The sequence below is a fragment of the Glycine max genome, chromosome 8 (genome assembly GCF_000004515.6).
Source record: "Glycine max cultivar Williams 82 chromosome 8, Glycine_max_v4.0, whole genome shotgun sequence".
In the NCBI taxonomy this organism is placed as follows: Eukaryota; Viridiplantae; Streptophyta; class Magnoliopsida; order Fabales; family Fabaceae; genus Glycine; species Glycine max.
This window is the reverse complement of record NC_038244.2, coordinates 7,037,763-7,049,707: the sequence shown is the minus strand read 5'-3', so window position 1 is coordinate 7,049,707 and position 11,945 is coordinate 7,037,763. Positions and strand designations below refer to the sequence as shown.

The 11,945-nt window shown below is 32.5% G+C and overlaps 1 protein-coding gene across 3 annotated transcripts; it reads left to right on the top strand.

Annotated features, from left to right (window-relative positions):
- Positions 1–5,690: 5,690 nt before the first annotated feature.
- LOC100792064 (pentatricopeptide repeat-containing protein At4g33170) lies at positions 5,691–9,433 on the top strand. 3 transcript variants are annotated; one of them, XM_014778791.3, is made up of 3 exons: positions 5,691–7,668; positions 7,917–7,993; positions 9,083–9,433. In XM_014778791.3, exon 1 carries the CDS (start codon positions 5,865–5,867, stop codon positions 7,587–7,589), a length of 1,725 nt encoding a protein of 574 aa, XP_014634277.1. In that variant the 5' UTR covers positions 5,691–5,864; the 3' UTR covers positions 7,590–7,668; positions 7,917–7,993; positions 9,083–9,433. The 3 variants fall into 3 exon arrangements, with proteins under 3 accessions (XP_014634277.1, XP_006585069.1, XP_006585070.1); XM_006585006.4 differs by having other exon boundaries at positions 7,917–8,001; XM_006585007.4 differs by having other exon boundaries at positions 7,824–8,001.
- The last annotated feature ends 2,512 nt before the right edge of the window (positions 9,434–11,945 follow it).

The window sequence follows — 11,945 nt, the reverse complement described above, 5'->3', positions numbered from 1 at the left end:
CAGAGAGAAAAAATAAACAAGAAAGGAGAAAGGGTAAAAATCATACGATTGCTTAAACACACTGCCTTCAAGTCGCCAGATAGAGCTCTAGGCTTGCAATACACTCTGGAAAACTTTATTTAATAGTTACAACTAAAAAATATGCCAAAAGTTTGTAAAAAGTCTTATGCTTCCACTGGTAGAGGTGGATGCATTTTGACTTTACATCATCATTTGTATTATTTGTGGGTATACATAATTTTATCAATGTCTCTTTACAGAGCTTGAAGTCTCTTTTATCCTAAAATATTTATCTTATAAGACATAGAGACTTGGGTCTTAAATTAGGTTGAACTTGACTTATCATATATTACTTAATACCATGAATTGTCTGATGTTCGAAAACCACCAAAATTAAACATGGATAAATGTCCTACACCTTAATTGTATTACTTTCAAGTTTCAACTAATCTTAAGAGACTTTTTTTTTTATCCAAACTACATTTCGTTTAATATTCTCGGTTTAAATTAAAGGTCTTGATTAAATAAACTGTAGTTCTCATTACTTTGCCCCTATAAGGAATCAGGTAGTTTTACATGAGAAAACAAACTTTGTTTTTCTTTTTTCTGTAATCGTCTTGTTCATCCCTTAAGCTATTCTATTTCATCTGATGTATTATGCCACGAGTTCTACAATAATCATCAAATGGTACTTTATATTTTTCCATTGTTATTAATTCGTTTAAAAGCATTTCAATTTCAATCATATGAGCACTCTCTATATATATTATTTTTGTTGACAAAAAAAAATATGAGCAATTTACAAAGACATGAAACTTCTCGAAAGATTGAAAAACTTGATCCTTCATCTTCAATGGTACATACACCCACATCTCCTAGCTAGAATGATTATCAATGAAGCTAACCAAATATTGAGCACCAACAAGGGGACTTAGTTTCATCTTTTTTCCATCTTGAATTACGTACATATATTGAAGTAATAACTCCCCTTATATATATGAGCAATACCATTGTTAAGGAAAATGAGGAGATTAAAACATTGAGAGATCTCTATAAAACAACTACGAGTAAAGTATACAAGTAATTAACTTCAAATTATATTCAATTTAAAATCGGAAGATATTAGGTGATATATATATATATATATATATATATATATATATATATATATATATATATATATATATATATATAGTGACTGGTTAGCTACCTCACACTTGTTATTCTGAAAATAAGAAAAAAACTAGAGTCTAATTGTAATAATTTTTTTAATTCTCATAATCATAAAAAAATGATGAAAAAGCAGTGACGGTGCCTGACATAAGCAAAGTGAGATATATGTACTAGTATATGTTACTAGGTATATTCCACAACTGCTAGTAACTTTTGTGTTCGCTTATTTTTAATTGGATTAATTACTCTTTAATTTATGTATAATTGTTTTTAATTTTTTTATATATTTAACCTATATACTTTCTCAACTATTTAAACTAATTTCCTTCCTCCTAAAATTTCATTTAATAATTAACAAAATATATATAATGGGGATCGCTATATAAGATATATATATCATTGATTTATATAATGAGAATTCGAATTTATGACCTATTATTTTTTCCTTTTCTCTTTCAATATCATAACTATCTTGCAAAGTAAAAAATATATAATTTAAATAAAAATGAAAATATACCTTTAATTACATTTTATTATTTTCATCCAAATAATATAGAACAACAAATATATATACTAGTAATATCCTGCTAAAAGAAAAAGAAACCTTGAAAAGCACATCCACAAGTGTCTTTAAAGGTTTGTCCAAAGGTGATTAACAGGGACTTGGTGCAACTTTTTGAAAGAGAGAAGAATTTGGAATGGTGCATGATGATGATGATGGAGCTTGAGGCACACTACCTTCTCATAGCAACCAAAGGAAGCCCTCATGATGGCCCACATAATAAACTAAAAAAATTCTTAAATATCAAAAGATATATGTAACGATATATAGAAATATGATTTCATGATCATAATTCATAAGAATTGGAAAAAAAAAAAACAATGCAACGAATTAGAGTTTCTTCAAGACATCCCTCATCAAACTAGGGTTGGCAGTATGAAATTCAATCAACTCTTCGAGTGTAATGTATCCATCACCATCTTTATCTATCTCTTTCATTCGACGCTCAACTTCCTCCTGTGAAGTTAAGCCTAGCACTTTGAGAGCATCTGCAAACTCGGACAAGGAGATGTTGCCATCGCCATTCACATCAAAGCGCTTGAAAACGCGCTCACACTCTTCTCTTTCAGACATAATGATTTAATTTTCTTCACGATCGAGATCACGAGAGGAATTGAATTAATGTCATGTACTGAACTAATATTGAAATGAGTGAGATATTTATTTAAGAAGTAATAAAAAAAACAACAACAACAAAGGGTGCCTCTGGCTTGAGACTCGGTCTTGATGCTATATGATCGGATAATCTTTGAAGTTTCAAGCCATTGACAGGAATTTGTATATATTACCATACTAATTTTCTTGTCTCCAACTTTCCTTTCGGGGTTCTATGACCAATTATTGCTCGAGATTCATGGACTTTCCTTCACATACTTCTTCATAATTAACCAATTTTAGTTTTCTCTGATTTTTTTGACTAGTTGTATTTGAACCCACACAAATTGGAAATATTCTTTTGTGAGGTAGCAACCTATATGCACCTTGGGAGGCTAGGGCCAGTTTTAAGAATTTTAAGAAGGTGATATGTATAGATCTAGATTAATTAGCAATTCATAATAGAGTAGCATGAAATTGAATATAGTTGAATGGATGAGATATAGCTCTATTGAAGAAAATGAGAAAACCATTAGTTTAGCGAGAAAATGAAGAAAATTATAATTAAGTGAAAATAAGAGCCAGAAAGTGAAAAGAGGTCTAATTTGTTTGATATCCTTGAGGGTGCATGTACGCTGCATTTAAGAGATAAAAACCAATATTTTAAAATCAAACATATCATTAATAGGATGAAGGTACTGATTTAAGATTTAATGATTGAGTTGAGATTAAATCAATATTAATAAAAAAATGTTAATTAAATAATACATAAGCTAGTTAAGAAAAGAAGATAAAAATAAAGACAAAGACAAAAAAAATTAAAATTTGAAATAAAAAGTTGCTAATAGTGTAAGACTTGTGTTAATTAGGTCTTATATTTTACTTTTCTTGTACGGATTAAAATTGTTATTTTGTGGTTAATTATCTCCATTTATAAAAAAGGATTAAATATAATTTTGATCCTTCAAATATTGGTTGATATTAGTTTAGTTCTCCAATTGCATAAAAAACAAAGTTTTATAACTCCTCCAAAAATTATTTTATTGCATTTAGTACTTGAAACAAGAAAGAACATATTTTACACTTATTAAAGCTTGAACGAAAATTGTTCTATAAAATGTCCAACTAAAAAGTGAAATGAATAAAGAAAATCACCAAAAAAAACTAATAGAATCTAGTAGTAGTTGTCGTGAGAAGTGTAGCAGGTTGAGGAAGGCAACAGTTGTACCCTTCCGTTTCATCTTCTCCCAATTTGGTTGAATATTCAATTCATACTTTACTTCTCAGCAAAAAAAAATAATCTTCAATATATATTGTATCCTTTTTCATGTAAAAATAACTCTTCATGGTTCATAGATCTTTTTAACTTGAGTAGTGTTTAAGTTAAAACCAAAAAAGAAAGAAGCAAATGAAAAATCTTTTGTCGTTTAGCTGCATAGACGACAAACCTCAAGAAAATAACATGTCGTAACAAATCTAGAGAAAAAACTAAGCTTTCTCTCAGAGAAAAACATAACCATTCAAAACCACCAAGAAAGCTACACTTTCTTCCAAAAAAACACCACTAGAAACTCTTTCAAAGACAAAGATACTAAAAATTCAATCATATATTCACAAAAACCCAATGATACGTTCTGAGAAAAACATCAACAAAAAAATACCAAAAAAAATAATACTTAAGCTAAAGATGCTCTACCAAACGTCAAATCCGTTAGAAGTTAAAAAAAATCAACCAAAAGTTACAAAAAAAATTAGAATAATTAAAAAAAAGGAGTTAAGCTAAAAAAACCTTACTAAGCGTGGAGTCCCTCAAAAGTTGCGGAATGAGAAAAGAAAGAAAGTGAGAAACAATAATCATTCTGGTTTCCCAGTGTGGCAGTTAAAAAGCCAAGAACGCCTTGTCTCATTGAATGTGTGTTCATATCGCGAAACCAAATGCTCACTATCGCTTTGACAATGTGGCCGAAAATCCAATAATCTCTGTCGTTCCACTTCTACCTCTGACAATGCCTCGTGCCACAACAACCCAATCGTAGAACATAAAGTAGAGGGTGCTCATGTGAAGAAAGAGAAAGATAAGAGAAAAAAGAAAAAAGAGAAAGAAGAAGATTGTTGAGAGCACAAAGAATATTTTTTCAGAAGGAAAAAAAAACACACAACACAAAACACAGGGGGAGTAAAGGAGGCATGGGGTAGAGGACGGATATGCGTGCCATGGCGAGGGAGTTTAGGATTTAGGAAGAAAGAGAAAGATAAGAGAAAAAGGAAAAAAAGAGGAAAATAGGGACGAAGAGAAAGAGAAACACAGAGGAACGAGTAAAGAGAGAAAAGAAAGTCATATGTCATTCAATTTGATAATGGAATAGGATGGTGAAAAGCCCAAATTGCCCTTGTTCAAGTGACATGTCAACATATAGGATGTCCATTTTAGATTTTTCTACAAACTATTCTTTTATATAGATCTATTTAGATTTAGATGCATGATTATTAAACTCAATAATCATTATTCCAGGTCCATCTTATGCACAGAAGAGACTCTTCCACTACTTGTTCTACCTATTCAACTTGACTGAATTTTCCCCCCAATGAATGTTCATATTCCAAAACCTAAGATAAGTATGAATTGAATTATTATTGTCATGTGATGGCCACCTTGATATTTATTTAATGATGACCACTTCAATGATGGCCATCTAGGAAAAAACAAATTACTACTCTCATCTGATTCTGAGAGTAGTAATTTATTTTTTCCTAGACTATAAGTGTCTTTTAGTGGACACAATCTTGTTTGAGGCAAATAAGACTATTCCGGATAACAACGTTGGAACAATCTAGAAGTTTGCGATTTTAATCTTTTGTAAGATATTTTATATCTCCCTATCCACACTCTAGTATCATTCTAACTTCTAAATTTTAATGTTGTTGGACTTTGATTGCATTTGAGATGTGATGTCATGTGTTACCTTTTGACAATTTCACTCAAAGCCAATTAATTAGTGAGTTGCTTTAGTTGTGTGTTTGGAAATGAAAATTTGTGTTACTCAATAAAAGTGGGAAGAATTACTTGACAATTTCACTCAAATGTCTATAGGATTTTATGTCCACGTAAATCAAAACAAACATTAAATCAAGCTGAAATGATGACTATATGAATCAACTAATAGACGTCTTATTTTAAATGTGGTAAAAAAATGTTATTTGAAATCTGACATAAACAAATTTGAAATAATGAAATGGACCGGTGAAAAGTTCAAATTGCTTCTGTTTAAGCGATGTGTCATTAATATAAGATATCTATTTTTAACTTTTTGACGGACTATTCTTTTATCTATTTATTTAGATCTTCAAATTTTTGTTTAAAGTTATTTAGTAAAAAATTAAAAAAAAAAAAAAGAATAGAAGTGAGAGTAGGAATATAACTAGTGAGCCATGAACACCCATACCACGTTTTCATGGTTCAACTCTGTTTTCACTTGCTCTAGTACTTTCCATTTCCTTCCTGTGGAGGCAGCAGAAGAGGCAAGTTGAAGGAGTAATGGTTGAGTGCGATGAAAACGTTAACGAAGCAGCAATGTCAATGTCCATGGACCCTCGCGCGAGGCACGCACAAGCCATAACATCACACATCAAAGACCGCGCAGTGTGGAACAACCTCATAACCCACTACTCCAAATCCGACCTTTCTTCCTACGCCGTTTCTCTCTTCCAGCGACTCCCTTTTCCTCCCAACGTTGTCTCATGGACCGCATTAATCTCCGCTCACTCCAACACCCTCCTCTCCCTCCGCCACTTCCTCGCCATGCTCCGCCACAACACTCTCCCCAACCACCGCACCGTTGCTTCCCTCTTCACCACCTGCGCCGCCCTCACTGCCGTCTCTTTCGCCCTCTCCCTCCACTCACTCGCCCTCAAACTCTCTCTCTCCCAACACCCCTTCCCCGCCTCCTCCCTACTCTCCCTATACGCCAAACTCCGCATGCCCCTCAATGCACGTAAGGTGTTCGACGAAATTCCCCAACCAGACAACGTTTGTTTCTCCGCCTTGATCGTTGCACTCGCCCAGAATTCCCGCTCTGTCGACGCTTCATCGGTCTTTTCCGAAATGAGGGGTCGCGGTTTTGCGTCCACGGTTCATAGCGTGTCCGGGGTTTTACGTGCTGCTGCACAGCTTGCTGCATTGGAGCAGTGTAGAATGATGCATGCACATGCAGTTGTTCTGGGGCTTGATTCTAATGTGGTGGTGGGTAGTGCGCTTGTTGATGGGTATGGTAAAGCGGGTGTTGTTAACGATGCAAGGAGGGTTTTTGAGGATAATTTGGATGATATGAATGTTGTGGGGTGGAATGCAATGATGGCTGGTTATGCACAGCAGGGGGATTATCAATCTGCTTTTGAACTGTTTGAGTCTTTGGAAGGCTGTGGACTCGTGCCGGATGAGTATACTTTTTTGGCGATATTGACTGCCTTGTGTAATGCTGGAATGTTTCTCGAGATTGCTCCGTGGTTTACGAGGATGAGAGTGGATTATGGTTTGGAACCGAGTTTGGAGCATTATACGTGTTTGGTAGGTGCAATGGCGCGTGCTGGAGAATTGGAGCGTGCAGAGAGGGTTGTGTTGACGATGCCGATTGAGCCGGATGCTGCAGTTTGGCGAGCTTTGCTATCGGTTTGTGCGTATCGTGGTGAGGCTGACAAGGCTTGGAGTATGGCAAAGAGGGTGTTGGAGCTGGAGCCGAATGATGATTATGCTTATGTTAGTGTAGCTAATGTGTTATCGAGTGCAGGGAGGTGGGATGATGTTGCAGAGTTGAGGAAGATGATGAAGGATAGGAGGGTGAAGAAAAAGGGTGGGAGAAGTTGGATTGAAGTGCAGGGAGAAGTTCATGTTTTTGTGGCGGGGGATTGGAAGCATGAGAGGTCCAAGGAAATTTATCAGAAGTTGGCAGAGCTTATGGGGGATATTGAAAAATTAGGGTATGTTCCTGTTTGGGATGAGGTGTTGCATAATGTTGGGGAGGAAAAGAGAAAGGAGGCCCTTTGGTATCATAGTGAGAAATTAGCAGTTGCATTTGGAGTGTTGTGTGGACCTGCACCACCAGGGAAGCCGTTAAGGATTGTGAAGAATTTGAGGATTTGTAAGGATTGCCATGAGGCTTTTAAGTACATGACAAGAGTTATAGAAAGGGAAATTATTGTGAGGGATGTCAACAGATACCACAGATTTGTGAATGGTAACTGCACTTGTAGTGACATATGGTAGCATATACTATAAACATGTTTGAGGCTTGATTCCAGTGACAAATTATTAAGAGAAAGAAAACTGATTTCCCCCCATAACAGTAAGTCTCGTTCTGACTATACTTTGTGTATTTTGCTTTCAATGTTTTTGTTTGCATTTTGACTTCTTTTTAGTTAGATCAACTGATCAAGTTTAAGATCATCACAATCTTTCAAGTGAAGTCTGACTGGTGAATTGTGACTTTGAAAATTTTAGTATACAGATTTCTCTTACAACAGGATGTATGGAAATCGTGTTATTCCCACAGCTAGTTTATTGTTTTCTTTATGGTTATTGCACGAGATGCAGTTAAGGAGGCTGGGTGGGGCGGTACTCCAATTAATCTACTTGGCATATGATGAGTGGATAGCATTCTGTAACTCGAGGTGACTACGTGAGTACACTTTGTGTCTCTTGTTTCTGAAAGATTGTTTATATGAGACATGTTATTTAAATCCCGAGCTTGTTCCATTTCTTGATTGAACAATATATTAAATAGAGCTATACAGAGTTCAGAGTCCTACCTACAGAACAATTATACAAAACTACATATGCAAGTGCTGTACAAGCGAGTTTTACATCCAACACTTGAGTCATTACAAAAACGTAAATAATGAGCCATTATTTAGGAAGCTAGTCAAGGAATATGGTTTGGTAGGATTTAGCAAATAAAATGTCCTCCATGGTTAACTCCGCCCAAAAGACTCCTGGGTTCAAAGTGGGGAAGTAAATCCAGTTAGAGGTCAAGTTAATAGGACTCACTTATAAGCACATTATTATTTTATAAGAAATGCTAGTAACAATTTTTATTATTAGCTGAAATTTGTTATAAATTACAAAATTTTGTAGGCCACAGTTCTTATTTAATGAGTTTTATTCATAATTTTATTCAATAATATAAAGAGTGTATTGCCAACACTCCTCTATTCTATAATTTTATTATGGATTGAGTTGCGTTTGCGTTTGGGAAGTATATCTGTAGACTGTATCCTAAGCCCACCCCGCTCCGCCATGTAGAAAAACTTACCTGGCCAAGACAACTTAAGTATTTCCTGTCAAATTTGGAGTCAGTTGGGGCCAGTGCCCTGTAGTGTACCAACAGCTGCAGATATGGGTTTTTTTAGCCCTGTCTATGCGGGGATAAAATATGATATTTTCTTCATCCAAAATGCTATTTACACCTTTGGCAGTTTTTAATTTGAATAAACAAGATTTCAAATTGTTCTTATTAAGCTTTATTCTATAAGAAACCAAACACACTCTAAGGTTGAATGCCATTTAAGCCATTAAAATTCACACATAATCCAATGCCATATTAGCGTCAAGCAACTTGCTTTTAGGTAAATAATGATGAATATATATATATATATATATATATATATATATATATAAACTGAAAATGGAGAACAATCAAAAGCAACCCTGTATTTCAATTTTATTAGAACTTCGTCTTACTTTTTTCCCTGTTTCCACAGTTTTAATCACTTGAAAGACTTAATGTATTCATGCTTCAAATACAAAGAGATTGGGGAGAATGAAGTGGAGATCGCATGTTTTTGGAATCAGTGAGGAAGTGCTTAGAGGAGGAAAGTTGAGACTGGCATTGTCAAAACACGCCCTCATAACACTGTTAACAGCTGAAGAAGTGAAGATTTCAACACCATTTGCTGCCCTTGGGGAAAGTATTATTCATTCATTTGAAAATTGGACAGCTTATACAAAATTCAAAAATCGCTTCATACTTGGCATAAAAAATTAATTGTATTGGCTTCAAAGGGTAAAGTTATTGAAAGATGCAATATAAGTGATTGATATTCTTCCATGAATTTTTTTTGCTGAATATATTCTTCCTTAGATATTACTGCAGATTACTACTATAAAATTTCCAATAGGATAATTACAATGACCTCTGTTGAAGTTAGCGGTAAATACACCTAAATCCATTAAAAAGACTTAATTATTGTTTTATTCTTTAAATTTAGAGTGTGTACTTTTTTAGTCCTTGAAATTTAAAAATATTTTTTTAATCTCTAAATTTTGACAAATTATTCTTTTTAGTTTCTTGCATAATTAATTAAAACTTATAAAATACAAATTTTAGCTGTTAAAAATAAAATTATTTTATGGTGGCTAACCATAAAGAGAAATATGATGATTAATGTAATGAGATAAAAAGACAAAATTTAAGGTGTGAAAAAAAAATTCTGAGAGGAAAAAAATTTAGGATTACCCTTTGTGCGTCAGATAATTTGACATTTTATAAAATTAATTGTCATGATGGTATTATTTGGATCATGTGCATTTATAAATGACAATTCATTAGTATATGTATGCATTGACGCAGCTGTGACGTTAACCGCGTTATTGCGATCTTGAGGTATATCATCGTTGGCTCATTGCTTTGCTAGTTGTATTTTAAGCTTCCGATCCAATATTTTTTTGAAAAAATAAATTAAGTTTGTGGTTGGTGAATGAAAATAATAAGTATTTAGTATTGTTTGTAATTTTAGGGATCTTAATAAAATACCAATAATTATTAAAAACATACTACATTATAGAAGAAAACGGTTGATTTTCTATTCTTCCTCAACTAAATTTTTCTCTTGGGTTGTCGTAAAAAAGAATACAATTTTTCATTTGGTGTAATGGGACCGCAACCTTATTTTAGCCGTCTCATTATTTCGTTATGGGCCAAATTGATTTTAGTTTATCAAACTCATTAATTTGTGATGATAGTCTAATAGGCTCACCATCAAATTAGATCACTTTTATTAGTTCCATAAATATAAATAACTAATATAAATGATAAATATAATATGTAATTAGAAATTATAAAATTTCTAATAAGTATTAGTTTTTAAATTTTGATTTTTTAATCTTTTTTTCATTAAATTTTTATTTGACTTGGTTAAGATCCCTAACATTTTTAGTACTTAAAGTTTTGTTTGATAATATGTATTTATTTCAATAGTTATATAATTTTTAACTTTTTTATATCACATGTATTATTATAAGATAACTAATGGAGTCATAAATAACTACATTACTCCTTCAAATAATTAAAAAGTATATGAGTTCGCGAAATATAATATGTAACGCTGATATTTTTCAGATAAAATTTAATAATAAAAATTCAAAATATATGATGAGATTTGATGAAAATCACCACTCGTTTCTTTTGACAAAAAACCTTTTCGTAACATTTATCATTTCTCTAAAGATAAATGTCACTTAATTTCTTTCCAAAGGAAAGCTCATTGCTGTTCTAGTTGCAATTAATTGAGTTGTAGCCTTAGTGGTTACACAGGTATATCTAGAAAACGTGATTGTCCCCAAATTAATTAAATTGTAGGCTTTCTCCATATATATGATCTAACACCTCTCAACTTGTTTTTCTCCAAAATTCTCACGACAATTGCACCCCACAAACTCATATGATCAGATTGCTATTCTCAATCATGAATCTTCATTTACTTATTTATTTAAAATAAATATTTTAATGAAAAGGTGCATATGTTATAATATATATACCAAAATAAATCATTTAGAACTGTATAGTGAGTTTACAACAAAGAAGTTAAAAGGGTTCGCTAATGCATTTTGTTCTGTTCGTTAATTTCTGTTGGAGAAGTATATTTATGTTAGCTAGTGAGTTTAACCATAAATAAAAAAGCTGATTAATAAAATAATCATAATTCAACGAGAAACGAGAAACTAAATATGAAAAATTTAATAATACTCGGTGTCAAATTATGAAAAGGTCAAAATTCAGCATGGTTATCTGTTTTCAATTACTTATGTTCAGTATACTTGTTTATTTTTAAATTTGGAAAACATGTCAACAAAGTTAGATGCAATAATAATAATAAAAAAAATAAAAAAGTACTCTATGTGTTTTGCACGTTATAACAAATTGTTACGTGTTCGAATTTGAATGTACAAAAAAAAAAGTATAGGTCCAAGGTTGGAAAACGGGCTATATATATATAGTTATATATAATTCATGACATTTTTTATGTAAGAAAAATTAACCAATTAAAAATTACAAAATGAATAATTATGATGGGCCAACCTATTTACTCGTTAAAATGGTGGGTTTATATTACAATATTATTATTTTCTATTAATACAACTTTTTTATGTTATTTTAGCTTGTCTTGTATATAGTCTACAAAATGTGATATGGCGGGATGACTTATATAGTCTAAGCTGGGTCAAACACACTCAAAATCATATTTTATGAATATTTTGGTGGTATAAGGGGGTAAGCGGTTTTAAAAAAGAAAATAATTAAGCAGGCTGGCTATATTAATTAATTTTGGAGATTAAGTTGTAACG